This window comes from Oncorhynchus mykiss, chromosome 1, assembly GCF_057628025.1.
Source record: "Oncorhynchus mykiss isolate SJ-2025 chromosome 1, ASM5762802v1, whole genome shotgun sequence".
Lineage (NCBI taxonomy): Eukaryota > Metazoa > Chordata > Actinopteri > Salmoniformes > Salmonidae > Oncorhynchus > Oncorhynchus mykiss.
The window spans coordinates 36,745,941-36,764,388 of record NC_143022.1 but is presented as its reverse complement, the minus strand read 5'-3'; the positions used below and the strand labels follow the sequence as shown (position 1 = coordinate 36,764,388).

Below are 18,448 nucleotides of genomic sequence, written 5' to 3'. Positions count from 1 at the left end.
GGTGGCGTGTTAGAGAGATCCAGTACTACATGCCTACAGTACATAGGTTAAACATGTATTATATTTGGAATTATAAACTGGGTGGTTTGAACCCTGAGTGCTGATTGGCTGACAGCCGTGGTATATTGGTTGACAGCCATATACCACGGCTATGACAAAACATGTATTTTTACTGCTCTAATTACATTGGCTACCAGTTTATAATAGCAATAAGGCACAAGGGGGTTTATGGTATAAGGCCAATATACCACGGCTAATGGCTGTATCCAGGCACCCTGCGTTGCGTCGTGCTAAGAACAGCCCTTAGTCGTGGTATATTGCCATATACCACAACCCTTGTGCCTTATTGCTTAATTATAACATTTAGTCATGTTTTATGGTCCTCTACAGGAAGTGATTAATTAGTTAGTGTACAGTAAGCCTGATGTCTAATTTTATTGGTCGAAACGTCAGGAAGTGGATCATGCCAACAAGGTAACAACTGATGGCGGTTTGAGAAATAAAATAAACAAAATCGGTAAATTATTTCATTCCCATGGGGTTAGTTAATAGGCTGGTTGGGAAATGAATAATACAATGAGTTTGGGTTTACCCTAGTGGCTATAAACTTAAAGTTTACTCCCATCCATGTCCTTGTAACATCTGTAGGAATACAAAGGACTTTCAGTAGAACAATGAAAGAACAAAAACCTGAAAAAAAAACAAATCCTCCCAAAATGGTGTGTCGTACAATCACTCCATAGGTTCCACAGCCAACTGTCTAAGCGTAACCTCAACCCGAATCCTATGATCTATTATCTCACCTTTCTGTACCATCTATGCTCTACCAGAGAGGAATGGGGATTGCTAATGAAAGGGCCTGTTTGCACTCGCATTGCTAAGGAAAGTTAATGCTAACATTGTAGCATTAGCTAGGCATGTCTTCTATCCTCAGTCTCTCTTACTCACCACCGCAGTTTGCTGTGCAGGGGGTATGGTGGCAGTGGCATACGTTATAATGGGAGAGAGCAAACCATGCACAACAAGGCCAGCAGTGATAATTAGAATGTAATATTTACAGATGTTTTTGAATCCTTTTAACCTTTAAACTGAATATGAAGCTTTTTGAACAGCTGAGTGGATATATGAAAGCTGTGTAGCCTAATGGAGCCTTGCTTTAATCCACCCAAGAGATTCTTAATTACTTAAAGGAAGGGAAAAAGGAATCTCAGAAGTACTTGAATAGGGCCTAAGATTGGTTTGGCCATGTTCAGTTAGCCTCCCTCTCTCCTGTCTTACCTGGCGCCTGTCACAGGGGACTTCCTCCCAGGGTCCAGCGATGCCCCCAGTGGCTCCTCCTCCCCCAGAGACCTGGTATCCTTATTCAGCTGCTGCAGTCTGGAACTCAGTTCCCCAATCACCGATGGTTTGCCTCCCTCCTCACCCCCCAGCCCTAGCCCCAACCCCCCTAGACTGCCAAGACTCCCCATCCCTAACCCCACCCCGGGTCCTCGCGCCTCCATCTGGTCCCCCCACAGCTTGGACCTCCTCTGGAATAGGTAGCGGGGCCTCCCAGGGCCTCCCACCAGACCAGATATAGAGCCTGACCCCAGGCCTCCAGACCCAAGGCCTCCAGACCCAAGGCCTCCAGACCCAAGGCCTCCATGCCCCAGCCCTGCCCCTCCGGCCGCTGCTGCAGCAAGAGCAGCTGCCTGCTGCTGGGATAACAGCTCACTGTCAGAGCTCTGCTTTAGCAACGGGTCCCTGAAGGTTACCGGGCCTTTACTGCCTCCGATGTGGGATTTTAGCCTGGGCTTGGGAGGCACTGGTGGCTTGTCGAGCACAAAGGTCTGCCCGTCGGCATAGGAGGTATGTGTATCGGCGGGCTCACCACTCTCCGAGGACAGAGTGGACATGCTGGAGACGGTGGACACGGTGCTGGTGGTCTCCAGGTGGTGGTCTCGCTCTCTCTCACTGGAGCTGCGTGTGTCTGCCTCCTCCACACCAGAGTCTGCTGCTGAACCAGACTCAGCCAGCAGGGCTGGAGGATGGGGCTGGTCCGGGTCCGAGGGCTTCCCTGAGACGACTGCTCCTCCGGGGGAAGGCTGGAGAGGAGGGCCCTGAGGCTGGGTGGGGGTCAGGCTGGGGGTTGGGGTGGTGGTGGAAGGGGTGAGGGGAGTAGGGGTGGTAGATGTTGTGGGAGATGTGACGGATTTAGACTGGGGTACAGGGGTCCCCTGGGCTTGGGCTTGGGCTTGGGCTTGTTCCAGTGCTTGTGCCTTGGCCAACAACCCGTTGGCAAACTCATCCGGAGGTGGGAGCACCCCGATCTTCTTCAGCTCCTCTCTGGTCTCCTCATCACTTGAGGACAGCATGGCTGGAGGTAGGTTCACTGTGTAGGGCTCCACATCTTCCTCTGAACTGCCCTGGGCCAAGGTAGCCTGGGCTGGGCTGGAGGGGTGCTGGGCCTGGTGCTGGGCCTGGGGCTGGGCCTGGGGCTGAGAGGCAGAAGGGCTGGGCGATGGAACCCGACTGAGGGAGAGTTTACTGGGCTCGGTGGCTGTGGAGGTGGGGGTCTGCTCCAGCCCTGGTTCCAGCCCCACTGCCTGGCCGTTACTGGTGGCATGGACCATGATTAGTCCAGCCGTCTTCTGTTGGGATGTGTCCATGATACTGATCAACAAACTCTTCTTATCCTCCGTTCTCCTCTCCTCCTTCCTCTCCTCTACTCTTCCCTCCATCTCCTGGCGAAGCAAGGTGGGTGAGGATGCTCCCCACTGGGGTTTACCAGCCTGGGGTGACCCCGGACTCCCATCCCCATGCTGAGGCTCTTTGGTCTGGCTGTCGATGAAGAGCGAAGCCCCCTGACTTCCAGCCCCAGCCCCAGCCCTTTCCTGTTTAGTCCTGGGCTCAGGGCTGCTGGCGGGGGACTGGGTCTGGGAGGTAAGTGCCCGCTCTCTTGCGGCCAGCGCAAGAGCCAGGGGCGAGTTAGGATCCAGGGGCTTCCCTGTGAGTGGGTGGATGAAGGTAGTGCCACCAGGTGAGGGACGCAGGGCCAGGGCAGGGGGTGGCAGCTGGCCAAATTCTCTGCTGAGCAGGCGCTCATCGATGGAGCGAGATGTGGTGTAGGAGGGGGCCTCAGGGACAGACCCAGACCCCCCCTCCATGGTCCCCACCGACAGGAAGACTGTTGATTTCCTCCGTTCCTCTAGACGGCGCTCTCGGTCCTTCACAGCGCCGGCGATAGCGGCAGCGAACGGCCCTTTCCCCTGCAGCAGGGCCTCTCCCTGGAGACGCATACGCTCGCGCTCCACCATCAGCTGCTGCTGGTAGTAGTCGGCCCGGCTGGTGTGTGTGTGGCCGTGGGTGTGTGGGTGTCGACCTGAGGGGGAGGGCTCTCGGGAGTGGGCGGCAGCCAAGGCGATGCTGGCTCTCTCCTGAGCGTCCTCCACCTGGAGGGGTAGAGATGACAAGAAATTAGAAACTTCAACTTCAAAACAAACTTTGTTCACTTGCTACAGTAACAGCTAATAATCAGAATAAAGAAATCAACAACTTAACCTACCTGTAGCTGTTTCACCAGAGGGCTCTTCTTGCGCTGGGGCTTGGTGGGCGTGTACAACCCAATACTAAACTGGCCCACATTGGCGTACGGGTTGTCAATCACCCGTCCTTTCCTTTTAATTCGCTCGGGTGGTGTAGCAGAGGCAGAGGGGCGGGGGATGTCGGTGGGCTCCACGGGTAAGTGGGAGGAGTCTTGTAGAATAATCATTGACCTTGTCTTCTTCTGGCGTTCGAGATGGGAGGATTGGCGGTGCGATGGGTCGTAGGGCCGGTCCAGGTCCAGGGAGGAGGGCTTGAAGCTGGAACGACCTCCAGGATCATGACCTTGACCTTGACCCCTGGCAGGGGGAGGAGGGGGGCAGAAGGAGGGGGGAGGGCCAGTGTCCAGGTAGTAGAGAGAGGGGGGAGGAGGGGGGGCAGTCTGGGGAGGGGGCGGGATAGAATGGGAGTGGGAGTGGTCTCGGAGGCTGTCAGTCATGGAAGAGCTCCGGGGGAAACGGTGTTCTCCAGCCAAAGCCGACAGTCGGTCCTCCTCAGTCGCACCTGGAGAGGTCAGGGGGCAAAGGACAGAAATAGTTAGAATGTCTAAAGTAGTACAGAGATTATGCACTATAGTTGCCAAGTTATTGACTAGGTACTGTACTAAAGGTGAAAGGTGTTACCAAATGACTTGGTCCTGGACATCCCTCTAGGCAGCTGCATATGAGCCCTCTCTATCCCTGGGTGGAGCCCACCATGTAGTGCCATGCCCTGCCTCTCAAACAGCGACTGAAACACACACACAGACACACACACACTCACAAAAAGGTTTCAGACGCATATTATATACAAAACAGTATGTATGGTATATGAGTATGTGGGAGGGTATATACTGTACATGCTGATGTTATTCTGCGGCTTGTAGGTCTCTGTTCCAGAATGGCTGTGTGTGTGAATGTGTGTGTATATGTGTGTGTGTGTGTGTGTGTGCGTGCGTGGGAGAGAGAGAGAGAGAGTGTGCATCAATGTGTTTCTGCACACGTGTGTCTATGTGAACTCACACTGATCTCTGCTGATGTGATTCTCCTGCCGGTAGGTCTCTGTTTGACAGTAGCAGCTCTGTAGTCGGCCTCTGTGGGCTGGGAACGTAACGTCAAATGCTCCTGGGGCGCTAGCATCTCATCTAGCCTTTCTGTACAGGGATCACACGGACAACACATTCTGAATAAAGATACCCAGCATGTACGGACCAAGATACTTTCTACATGACAAATTGTGAGTGTTTGCACACAATGCACGGCCCCTAGTCCCTGTCAGACATCTAGAAACTAGAAAATGTCACAACGCCACACAATATCAACACAACCATGCAGGTCTACACATGTTCAAATATATTTAGAATTGACAGTTACACCATGCACATCACACAACTAAAGAAACCTTCACTATGTTGGATTAGAGCACAGGAGGTTGGTAGCACCTTAATTGGGGAGGACGGGCTTGTGGTAACGGTTGGAGCAGAATCAGTGGAATGGTATAACATCTATCAAACACATAGTTTGATGCCATTCCATTTGCGCCACTCAAGCCATTATTATGAACCGTCCTCCCCTCAGCAGCCTCCACTGGATCAGAGGGGTACAGCGTCTGAGTCTATAATCTTTGTGAGCCTCAAGATTGAGGAGCAGGTTCTGACTGACTGACTCAGAGCTCAGTGCCCACGCCGTGCCGGTGCTTCATCCATATTGAACAGTGTGTCAGGCTGTGATGCTCAGAGAGGTCATGATGATGCCTCAACAGGTCTCCACTCAGACTCACCTCCTCTCCTCCTCCGGACAGAAGCTTGGGAAAAGAGAGGACAGAAAATGTGGGTCAGGATGTGTGTGTGTGTGTAAGAGAGAGTGAGTGAGTGAGTGAGTCAAAGAGAGAAAGGAAATATCAAAAGTTAAGAAGAAAGACAAGATTATGCTTTCAGAGCTAAAGACATGTTCTAAATTGTGTTATGGCAGGAAGCATATTTTTATGAAAAAGGTGAAGTGAGAGAGAGAGAGAGAGAGACAAAGACACAGAGACAGAGAGAGACAGAGAGAGACAGAGTGGGGACAGAGAGACAGAGAGAGACAGAGAGAGACAGAGTGGGGACAGAGTGGGGACAGAGAGAGACAGAGAGAGACAGAGAGAGACAGAGAGCGACAGAGAGAGACAGAGTGGGGACAGAGAGAGACAGAGAGAGACAGAGTGGGGACATATGTGTGTGAATGTTTGCATCTTTATTCTCACACTCACCCAGTTCCTCCAGTTCGGCAGTCATGGACTTGGAGCGCAGCGTCAAGGTGGTGCTGGGGGCTCTTTTGGGTGGCGGGGGAGCTGTGGAGAAAAGGCAGGGTGAAGATGATGATGTTAAGGGTGAGGAGGAAGGCTCCTTGGCCCTGCTGCTCAGCGCCCTGCGAGTGTGGCCCAGCCGAACGCTCCATCCTGTCTTCACAGCCTTTCTCTGGTCAGCCTGCGGAAAGCTGGACGACTTGTTCAGGCTGCGGGTAGACACACTCTTCTTCATCGTAACTCTCTCTTTCCCTCCGTCAAACACACAGACACACTCACACTCACCACCCCACTGAACACTTCGGTGGGGAGTACATTGTGCCATGCGGCCTTGGCAGAGGAAGAAGTTGTAGATCCCACAGCTCAGAAATCCCTTGATACACTACCAGCACACCACTCACACCAGTCCGAATACACACATCTCCTCTAACCTCCAAAAACTCGGAGGAACCTTGCAAAGCCTACTAACTATTACAAATCAGCTCACTATTAGTGCTGCACCAGTCCACAACCAATACCAAACACCTACATATTATTACTATACTATCCAGTCCACATCCAAATAACAGGAGAAAAGCTGACTGTTAACAAGCTACAAATCAATCCCTCAAAACAGATAGCCCATGCCATCACAGCGTCAACTACTACAGTGCAATACCTCCCGCTGTGCTACATCGCATGTGCAGCTACACATGATCACAGCTAAAATACACCGCACAGCCTATGAAATCTATGCTACAGTCCGCCACCCAACACACTGTATCATCTGAACATGTTAAAATACAGCAGCATACCTCCCAGTCTCTGCACAATACAATATACCTCATTCAACATACTGTCAACCAGCCAGTCCCGTCTCAATGCACCACTGTGGAGAGCAACAACAGATCAGCAGAACATCTGGATGCCACCACAGCCTGGCTACGCTGCTATACTGAGCAGCTATAGATCTGATCTAATCTAGTCCGTACAGTATCACTTCATCACCGGTCAGCATATTCATGTAAAGTACGGAGAGTGAGAGAGAGCGCTAGAGAAAGTGTATTGCAATGCTTAATTCAAGCACGCAGCATTGTTGCTATGGTTACCATGGCGTTAGCAGGGTTTGACGCAGAGGCTTGTGTGTGAGAGAGATAGAGAAGGGGGGGGGGGGGGGATTGCGAGAGTGTGTGAGAGTGTCTGCAGAGTTACAAACTGCAGAGAAGGTCCCCTTGGAGCAGCCTGTTAGAGTATTGAACACAGCTTAGAACAGCTTAGAACATCACAGAATCACCAGGCAGAGCAAAGCCAGCTCAGCAGAACCCCATGGGGTGCTTACATCTCTCAGATCTGTCTACCGTCTCTGCCCTGTCCATTGCCCCCTCTCACCCCCCAACACACATTGTACACGCCTGAGTCCTCTAGAGTGACGAGAGCATGTGGGGACTTCATCATGACCAAGATGAACGTCTTCATAACCAACTCATTTCTCCAGAGGAGGCTGCTGAGGGGAGGACGGTTCATAATAATGGCTGGAACGGAGCGAAAGGAATGGCATCAAACGCATAGAAATCATGTGTTTAATGTTTTTGATACCATTCCACTTATCCCGCTCCAACCATTACCACGAGCCCGTCCTCCCCCAATTACGGTGCCACCAACCTCCTGTGCTATCAGCTCAGTATACTCAGGTTTAATATTGTTGTCACTGTATAGGATCAGATTAGTTCACTCACCGGCAAAAACATCACCAGAACGAGAAATATTCCACATTTCTAGTCAAAAAAATAGAAGCTCTTGGAAAAAACAACATGCCGGATATACAAATCATCCTTAAAAAACAACATGCCGGATATACAAATCATCCTTAAAAAACAATATGCTGGATATGAAAATCATCCTTAAAAAACAATATGCTGGATATGAAAATCATCCTTAAAAAACAATATGCTGGATATGATAATCATCCTTAAGAAACAATATGCTGGATATGAAAATCATCCTTAAAAAACAATATGCTGGACATGAAAATCATCCTTAAAAAACAGCAAAAAACAGCAAAGCAGGTCTGTCATGGTCAGTTCCACATGGACCAGTGTACTGTCTCTAGTGACAGGAGGACTATATATTTGTAATGACTAGACGATTCACAGATCACCAATCACTGACTGACTACTCAAAGACCTCCATATCACAGCTACCACTCTGCTGCTCTCTTTCATTTATCTCTCTCATGTGTGTGTGTGTGTGTGTGTGTGTGTGTGTGTGTGTGTGTGTGTGTGTGTGTGTGTGTGTGTGTGTGTGTGTGTGTAGGAGCGGGGGGAGGCACATACTGGCACTAAGACAGATCTGCTATCTACTGTCCAGATGGAAGTAGGTCAGAGCTATCTGTCTCTCTCTCTCCCACCCAAGGAGACACACACAGAGACACACACAGAGACACACACATACGCACACACACACTTTCCCGAGGTTGTATTAGCAGGAGTGAGTGGGAGATGTTTTGCAGAAAGATGATGAGATGCCGTTGACATGGAAACCACATGAATTTACAGTGTGGCAACGTGGTGAAATCACCTTGGTGACAGGAACATACAGATCCTACTTCCATACATCTAGTGTCAACTGCCATTTCCATGACAACATACTAATACAGAAGCTGTCATTTAAGAATCAAATGGCTATGTGCTAAAGATCAAATACATGGAGCAGCTAATAATGGGACACCGGACTGGAGGAAGAGGAGATTACATCTGCAATGAGGGACAGGCAGTAGTGGAAGTCCCACTTTTCACCCTGTCCACTCCAGAAGGAGGCTGCATACCATCACAGGAGGCTGCTGAGGGGAGAACAGCTCATAATGATGGTCCGGAACGGAGTAAATGGAATGGCATCAAAAACCTGGAAACCACGTGTTTGATGTGTTTGAAACCATTCCACTTATTCTGCTCCAGTCATTACCACAAGCCCGTTCTCCCCAATTTAGGTGTTACCAACCTCCTGTGATAGATACTCAAAATAGGACTCATATAGACACATTGCTCACCTTTCTTGCGGACTACCTCCTCAGACTCAGGTTTGCGTGTGACAGAGACCACCTTCATCAGCAGGCTGTTGCCCCCCTGTCTAATCAGAGACACCACTTGCTTATGGCCCACCTTCACCACGTTCACCCCGTGCACCTGGAAGACACAAGCGGGACATACAAGGCACAAACACACACACACATGGCTGGTGGTCAGACAAAGAGCTGAGAGGCAGTGGCGGTAGTCCATGGGGTTGGAGAGTAGAGGGGATATGGTTACCTCTATGAGGAAGTCTCCTGTCCTAAGCCCTGCCCTCCAGGCCACTCCCTCCACATCGACAGACTCCAGGTACTGGAGGGCAGGGAATGCTGGTGTTGGGGTGAACTCCTCAATGGGTGTCTCAGCTGGGAACACAGAGAGAGGATGACTTGATTTAGATACAGAAATTGACAGATGTTTCAACACAAGAAACACACATATTAATCTCAGAATATTCCACAAGGTATACTCACTGAATCATGAGAGATACACTCCATGACCAAAACTATATGGACACCTGCTCGTTGAACGTCTCATTCCAAAATCATGGGCATTAATATGGAGTTGGTCCCCCTTTTGCTGTTTTAACAGCCTCCACTCTTCTGGGAAGGCTTTCCACTTTATGTTGTAACATTGCTGTGGGGACTTGCTTCCATTAAGCCACAAGGACATTAGTGAGGTCGGGCACTGATGTTGGATGATTAGGCCTGGCTCACAGTCGGCGTTCCAATTCATCCCAAAGGTGTTCGATGGGGTTGACGCCAGGGCCCTGTGCAGGCCAGTCAAGTTCTTCCACACCGATCTCAACCAACCATTTCTGTAGGGACCTCGCTTGGTGCACAGGGGCATTGTCATGCTGAAACAGGAAAGGTCCTTCCCCAAACTGTTGCCACAAAGTTGGAAGCACAGAATCGTCTAGAATGTCATTGTATGCTGTAGAATTAAGATTTCCCTTCACTGGAACTAAGGGGTCTAGTCCGAACCATGAAAAACAGCCCCAGACCATTATTCCTCATCCACCAAACTGTACAGTTGGCACTATGCATTGGGGCAGGTAGCGTTCTCCTGGCATCTGCCAAACCCAGATTTGTACATCGGACTTCTGTATGGTGAAGCATGATTAATCACTCCAGAGAACGAGTTTCCACTGCTCCAATGGTAGCGAGCTTTACACCACTCTAGCCGGTTCTTGGTATTGTTCATGGTGATCTTAGGCTTGTGTGCGGCTGCTCGGCCATGGAAACCCAACCAACAGTTCTTGTTCTGACGTTGCTTCCAGAGCAGTTTGGAACTCGGTAGTGAGCCGTTGTTCTTAGATGTTTCCTCTTCACAATAACAGCATGTACATTTGACCAGGACAGCTTTAGCAGGGCAGAAATGTTACGAATGGACTTGTTGGAAAAGTGGCTTCCCATGACGTTGCCATGTTGAAAGTCACTGAGCTTTTCTGTATGGTCATTCTACTGCCAATGTTTGTTGATGAGATTGCATGTCTGTGCCCTCGATTTTATACACCTGTCAGCAACGGTTGTGGCTGAAATAGCCAAATCCACTCATCACCACATAGTTTTGTATATATAGTTTACATGCTGTCTTAAGAAAAACCCACACACATCTGCCATCTGAGTTACACACAGAGTTAGACACAAACAGCAGCAAGTGTGTGTGTGTTTATAATAGAGAGAGGTGAGGTGGACTCTACAGTGTGTTCTATAGTGTATTAGTAACAGTGAGAGGTGAGGTGGACTCTACAGTGTGTTCTATAGTGTATTAGTAACAGTGAGAGGTCAGATGGACTCTACAGTGTGTTCTATAGTGTATTAGTAACAGTGAGAGGTGAGGTGGACTCTACAGTGTGTTCTATAGTGTATTAGTGACAGTGAGAGGTGAGGTGGACTCTACAGTGTGTTCTATAGTGTATTAGTAACAGTGAGAGGTCAGATGGACTCTACAGTGTGTTCTATAGTGTATTAGTAACAGTGAGAGGTCAGATGGAGTCTACAGTGTGTTCTATAGTGTATTAGTAACAGTGAGAGGAGAGGTGGACTCTACAGTGTGTTCTATAGTGTATTAGTAACAGTGAGAGGGGAGGTGGACTCTACAGTGTGTTCTATAGTGTATTAGGAACAGTGAGAGGTGAGGTGGACTCTACAGTGTGTTCTATAGTGTATTAGGAACAGTGAGAGGTGAGGTGGACTCTACAGTGTGTTCTATAGTGTATTAGTAACAGTGAAGGGTGAGATGGTGTGACAGGGAGAGAGAGACCCTTTCACTCAACCATATTTCTTTATCCACTCTCACACTGAAAATCAGATTACACACACACACACACACCACAGGGGCTAGACACACACACACAGAGAGAGAGTGAGAGCTAGAGAGAGCGAGAGAGAGACAATGTGGTGTTGACCAAAGACAGTAGCGTTGACTCACAGAGAATTAGTCATACACACACACACACACACACACACACACACACAAAATAAAAAAATCACAGAAACTCATGTAAGCACACTCCTGACTCGTTAGCTGAGTGTGCCTCTGCCTGAGGATAGTCTACTGTGCACTTCACACCCTCCACTTAATCCTGGACTGAGTCCAACTATACCACTTACACAGCAGAGCTCCCAGAGGTAGCTGCAGTATGTGTGTGTGTGTCGGTGTGTGTGCGACTTGACCCCACTAGGAAAGGTAATCCATTCAGTTCTATCTGAGGCACTCGGGAACATGGAGGAAGAGGGAGAAGAAGAGGAGTGGAAGAGAGGGATACATGTAGAGGGGGGGAAGATGAGTGATAGAAATTGGAACAGGAGGAGAAAAAGAGTAGACAAATTGAAATATTGCTAAGGAGGATGTAGAGAGGAACTAGGGAGGGAGAGACAGATGGACAGAGAACATCTCTTGGCTCGACATGTCAACTGTTCGTTGATCAGGAGGAAAGCCATAGTCTATTTTTGCTATTTTGTGATTGATTGCTGCATTATTAGGTTTAGAGCTTGCAAGAAAGGCATTTCACTTTGCTTGTGCACATGACAGCTTGAAATGGGGGGTACTTTGACTTCTAAACGGTTAATCAGATATGTATGAAAATACCCCCCCACACACAAAAAGGTGACATTGTGTACTGTCACCTCGTATGAAACATATGATCAGAAATTCAAAATGCTGGAGTATAGAGCCAAATGTAACATTTTAGCTTCATTGTCCAAATACACACGTAGAGGAGGATATGTCTGCTTGAGATGGAGGAGCAGAAAACACACTCAGACTTCCGGCAAGGTGCCCACAAGGGGTTGCTATAGTAACCAGCATGGGGAGCTGGCACGTGCAGTAGTGCAAAGTGTGTGTGTGTGTGTGTGTGTGCAGGTAAAGTAGTAGCTGATAATGACTAATAGTAAAGCTGAGAGACTAATAAAGAAGAGGGAGGGGAGGAGGTAAAACAATAATTAGAGACAGAAAAAAGTGGAATAGATCAAACAGTGAAGGAGTCAATGAGAAAAAAGACAGGAGGAAAAAGAAAAATGGAGAGAATTGAGAGAAAGATACTCATTTCTGTCTCCATGAACACCATGTGTGAGGAACAGATGGGGTATTCAACTGACAGCTCTTCCTAGGATTACACCACCACAGGGGCTAGACACACACACACACACACACACACACACACACACACACACACACACACACACACACACACACACACACACACCACAGGGGCTAGACACACACACACACAGAGAGAGAGAGAGTGAGAGCTAGAGAGAGCGAGAGAGAGACAATGTGGTGTTGACCAAAGACAGTCGCGTTGACTCACAGAGAATTAGTCATACTGTGTGACTCAGTGATAGGTGTATAGAACTCCTCGCATCAACCCACACTCAGAACACCTACAGAGGGGCTCACAGACAGGCTACGATTTGAAGACGTATCTTTCCCTTTCAAGACAATCCAATACGTATTGATATAGATACTTGGGCTCCGATATGATACAGGAACAATACGCTTTAGAATTAAAAAATTTGGTGTGATTTGGTTTGATTAGAGGAACGAATCAATGCGTTTCGGTTTGATGTGATGCACTAACATTTGTTGCATAAACACATTCATTTTCCATTCTAAATTCAAATCTGCTGCTGAAGGAGCTGAAGAGCTCGATCTCTGAGCTAGATCTGTCTGAGCTGACTTCTATATGTGTGTGTGTGGGTTTGTACATGTGTACAGTATGCCTATATTGTATGTAAGCACCAGAGGGAGACTGGGCGTCTACCAGCCTACTATCAGATTAGGGGGAGGAATGTGTACTTTTTGACCCCCCACTTTTGATCTGAAACCACCACAACCCACTAATTAACTTGTCATTTTTGGAGATGAAAAGAGTTGTAAAAATGAGCTACGACATGAATAGCCAATGAATGTTTAGCACAACTTTGGATTTCACCCCTGTATGAAAATGGTTTTGAACATGAAAGTGATTGCTGTATTCGTTGTGAAATAATCAACATTACCCAAACATCTTCACTGAAAGTTAAAATAAAAACTACACAGCAAGTTGGCCAGTGTTGATTTTTCAGTGTCACATTTCTAGTGTTGATTCAGGTGTTAAATTAACTCCTTAATCACTGGTGTAACAGAACCCCAGTGTTTGTGTTAATAACCAGTGATAAACCCAAACCATGCCCATCATTGTCACATTTCCCAGAATGCTCTACTGCAGGTTAATATTTAGAATTGTTTGTTTCATTACATGTTATATGTTTTTTCATGAACATTGATTCAGTTATTCATCTTATTCTACTAAAATATAAGTAATATACACTTTTCTAAACTAATACAATTTGTTACTTGAATTTATTTATTGCACCCGTTACTGAAATAGTTTAAATGCTTTATGTAGTCTCATAGTCTACCCAACCCAACAGTCAATTTGAATGCAAGTTGCTGGTGACAATAACTTTTTTACAATGTTGAATATCCCCACTCTGGCTGGAATCCAATAGGAATTACACATCACTTTGCAAGCCTGATGTTTCCTGTAAACCATGAGTTTCAGGCCACTGTAATAGGATAAAACTAGTGATGTTATGTTTTACAGCAGCTAACTTTGAAACAGTGTGCTGATGCCTGTATCACTTTAACAGAGGTACGTCATTATCAGTGACGTCGGAAGCTTAGCTTGATCAAGCGCTTTTTCAAACCGTGTGTTGCTAAATGCGAGATCTCACTGATTTTGCTGTGGTTCCGGTGCTTTCTTTGATTAAGCTGCTTTCAAACACCAACCTCTACTGGATACCATGCTTATAAATATAATTAGGATTTTGTACATGTAATTTCACCTGATCAAAATTTAGCAGGCAGAGTAGGGAAACATGGAACATTCAGTGATGTGATGGAATAAGGTGGAATCCCATTGAAAGCACACCATTTTTTAAATGTGAAACCACACTTTCTGCACTGTTCTTCAAATAAGTTGTTTTATTTGAACTGAACAAAACTCTACGGGATACTGTAGATACCGTAACAACACTAGAAATGCAACATGTTGCTCCCATGTTTCATACGCAAAAAAAAGCTTATTTCTTTCATATTTTGGGTACATATTTGCTTACATCCCTGTTAGCGAGCATTTATCCGTTCCTTCTCCATTACACCTTGTGCTGGGTGTATAAACACCTTGTGCTGGGGACAATAAAAGGCCATTCTAAAATGTGGATTTTTTTCACACAATATAATGCCACAGATATCTCAAGTTTTGAGTGAGCATGTAATTGGCATGCTGACTGCAGGAATGTCCACCAGAACTGCTGCCAGAGAATTTACCATAAGCTGCCGCCAAGAATTTGGCATTACGTCCAACCAGCCTCACAACCGCTGACAACATGTTTGGCATCATGTGGGCGAGCGGTTTTCTGATGTCAAGATTAGGAACTGAGTGCCCTCTGGTGGCTGTGTGGTTATGGTATGAACATGCATAAGCTACAGACAATGAACACAATTGGATTTATTGAAGGCAATTTGAATGAACAGAGATACCATGACGAGATCCTGAGGCCCATTGTTGTGCCATTTATCTTCCGCCATCAACTGTTTCAGCATGATAATGCACTACCCCATGTCACAAGGCCTGCAGTTTGTTTATGGTCGGCACACTCACCAGAAATGTCACCCATTGAGCAAGTTCAGGATGCTCTGGATTGAAGTGTACGACAGCGTGTTCCAGTTCCTGCCAATATCCAACAACTTCGCAGAGCCATCGAAGAGGAGTGGGACAACATTCCACAGACCACAATCAACAGCCTGATCAACTCTATGTGAAGGAGATGTGTCTTGCTGCACGAGGTAAATTGTGGTCACAGCAGATACTGACTGGTTTTCTGATCCACGGCTCTACAAATTTTATTAAGGTATCTGTGACCAACAGATGCATGTCTATATTCCCAGTCATGTGAAATCCATAGATCAGGGCCTAATGAATTTATTTCAATTGACTGATTTCCTTATATGAACTGTAACTCAGTAAAAACTTTGAAATTGTTGCATGTTGCATTTATATTGTTGTTCAGTGTAGTATAAGCTTCTTTCTTAAATAATGGCATATATTCTGTTTTTGAGAGCAAACTTGAAGGTGAAAAAGGAAAAGCATGATGTAAGATGCAAACCTGGTAATCCAACTGATTGTAGTCTATTAAAGCAAACGACTTACTGCTGGCCATGAAGCTTTGATAAAATCAGTGGAGAAAAAAAATCCTCTGTTAATCACGTTACTATTTATTGCTGACCAGCAGATGTACCTAATGTGCATTGTGAACAGATAATGAAGCACAGTGTAATGAACCCATTTTCAACACAATTGGCTGGAAAGCTTCAAAGTTCAGAAAACGTTGTTTCCTCAATCACTAGGTAAAGCTAGGCACTCAAAACAAGGCCTTATGAAATACATATTGTGTTGAAGAATTACAGTTTAATGATGACATATTCACTTGGGATCTCACTTGGTGAAGGACACAGAACTGGAAATAGATGAAAGCAATAATGGATGAATGTTTCTGTCCCTAACAAATACAGTCACAGGTGGTAACTCTGATAATTTAACACTGAAAAGTGTGTGGACCCGTATAGACACTGGGCCAGTGTTAAATGTAACACAGTGTTTTTTTTATTTATTTTACCTTTATTTATACAGGTTTTTTCTCATTGAGATAACATCTCTTTTCCAAGAGAGACCTGGTCCAATAGCAGCAGGGGGAACAACGTTTCAGACAAAACAACTTACATACACTAACACAACATTAAACAAAACTATAAACACACATACAGTACAACAACTACATTGTACATTAAAAACACAAACGTCTTGACTAAAAACAGCAGTCCTAAAGACAATTACACTCTTCTATGATATATACATCCATCAAGTGTTTAAACTCCACCAACGAAACTAGATTATCACATTTTAAAATGTTCAGGAGAGAATTCCAGGACCACGGTGCTAAGTAATTAAAACTATTTCTACCATGTCCTGTTGTAATTTTTGGTACTGTTAGAAGCAAATGAGAATGGGACCGTAATTGATATTTATTTACTGACCTGACTATAGAAGAACAGAGATAAAATGGCATTTGACCCAATATGGCCTTATAAATCAGTGTTTACCAGTGTTTAAGCCTACGCAAGGTCAATGACGACCAGCCAACAGCGCTGTAGAGATCACAATGATGTGTTAGACGTTTCTGATTTGTAATGAACCTGAGGGCTGCATGATACACTGAATCAAGTGCTCTCAGGGTAGTTGATTCAGGCTGAGGCCTGCATATATATATATATATATATATATATATATATATATATATATATATATATATATATATATATATATATATATATATATATATATATATATATATATATATATATATATAACATCACTAAAATCTGAAACCGACAGTAATGTAACTCGTACCAGCTCCTTCCTGGCCTCAAAAGAAAAACAAGCCTTATGCCGGTAATAAAATCCTATTTTCAGCTTGAGCTTCCTTATCAAGTTCTCTACATGCACAGTGAAGCTCAGCTTATCAGTGTTGATTTAACACTGGAGAACTTACTGTGTACCAAATGGGAATCGGTGAATGTTACAACCCTAGAAGATAGTAGCAGGGATTTTGACGCAGCCGTGATGGTGATTCGGACAGCCTGCTTTAGTAAGAAGGTATACAGTTGAGTTTTGTGAAAATTGTGTTTGTCACTCCAGGCTGATGGGCACGGAAATTCATATTGGAATGCAGCCCTGGAGCAGGTACTCCATATGTGGGCCCAGACACCCGCACTGGAAAGTACACGATCGGCAAGGAACTCCACATATGGACATTGAACCGTGACTATGCCAAGTTGCTCACCTGCATCCAATCTTTATTAGCCACAAGCCCGCCTCACTCACCTGAATCCAATTGCTTCATCAACCACCGTCAAAGTATTTAAACAGCATCCATCTTCACGCCTTTGTACTTCTGGCTGACAAACAGGCAGTAGTTGAGAAGCCATTAAACTGCCACAGCGAGTCACCCGCTAGACACGCTGCACAATGGCGGGCCAGGTCAACTTTGGTCTACGACTGGGTTGCTGGCCTATCCATCAACTGCACCCTCCAGGCTTCCTTCACAATGGTTGGCTTATAGCCGGGGTTTGCCCTGCCAGCAGGCTCAGCGCAGACACAGTTGACAACTAGAGGCTGACCCTGCTGTTATGGGGGAGGGGGCAGGGTCAGCCCCCAGTTGTGCCCCGACTACCATCCATGCCAAAACCCTTATACCAAACTCTATCAACTACTGCCCTTTCTGACATGTTTGTTTACCTTTGGCTCCCCGTAGGACGAAGCCGAATCCTTCGTTTTCTTTCTTCTGCAGCATAGCATTCTTCTCCTCTATGATGTAATCACTGGAGAGCAGAGAGGAGAGGGACAGCAGGTAAGAGTCTCTGAGAGAAGAGACAGGAGGAAATGAAGGAGAGAGCAGAGAGCCAGGGATGGTAGAGAAAAGGATGGGAGAAGATGGAGATGGACAACGAGAAATAGGGAAGGAGGGGGTGGCGACGAGGGTGCAGTAAAATCTTTAAAATTGTTGCATGTTGTGTTTACTTTTGCATGGTGTATAAAAATCTCATTACTAATGAGTGTTGTCACGAGTGTGTGTGTGTGTGTGTCAATTCACACCACACAATTCAATGTTTAAACACAACAACATCTATTCCCAGCGACATTCTAGCACTCTGTTACCACACAGTAAAAGCACCATCATGTCCCAATCTCAGCAACACCAATATTCTGTTGACTGACCGTCAGATCCCACTGCTGACACCAGACAGCCCATACAGTTAGTGAATTGAACACTAGACACACTGGCATGGGAGACCTGGAGTTCAGTCGTGTGTTAGCTGTTAGTTACGCCAACTGCCCAGCCACTTACCCCGGGTAGACAGAGCCCTTGCTGACGGGGCATGGAGACCCCTGAAAAACCTTCCTGTGTCAGGGAGCAGAGGTTTCAGAGATACAATTTAACTAGAGGACTTGC

General features: G+C 46.4%; 1 protein-coding gene across 1 annotated transcript in view; it reads right to left on the bottom strand.

The window, feature by feature from the left end:
- Positions 1 to 18,448, bottom strand: part of LOC110521950 (SH3 and multiple ankyrin repeat domains protein 3) — a 123,792-nt gene that overhangs the window by 7,388 nt on the left and 97,956 nt on the right. Inside the window, exons 12-20 of the mRNA XM_036976586.2 lie at positions 17,734 to 17,816; positions 9,129 to 9,253; positions 8,870 to 9,005; positions 5,809 to 5,889; positions 5,341 to 5,364; positions 4,584 to 4,714; positions 4,206 to 4,311; positions 3,545 to 4,086; positions 1,279 to 3,431 (exon numbers count right to left, since the gene is read on the bottom strand). Coding sequence (XP_036832481.2) covers positions 1,279 to 3,431; positions 3,545 to 4,086; positions 4,206 to 4,311; positions 4,584 to 4,714; positions 5,341 to 5,364; positions 5,809 to 5,889; positions 8,870 to 9,005; positions 9,129 to 9,253; positions 17,734 to 17,816 — 3,381 coding nt within the window. The remainder of the gene's footprint in view (positions 1 to 1,278; positions 3,432 to 3,544; positions 4,087 to 4,205; positions 4,312 to 4,583; positions 4,715 to 5,340; positions 5,365 to 5,808; positions 5,890 to 8,869; positions 9,006 to 9,128; positions 9,254 to 17,733; positions 17,817 to 18,448) is intronic.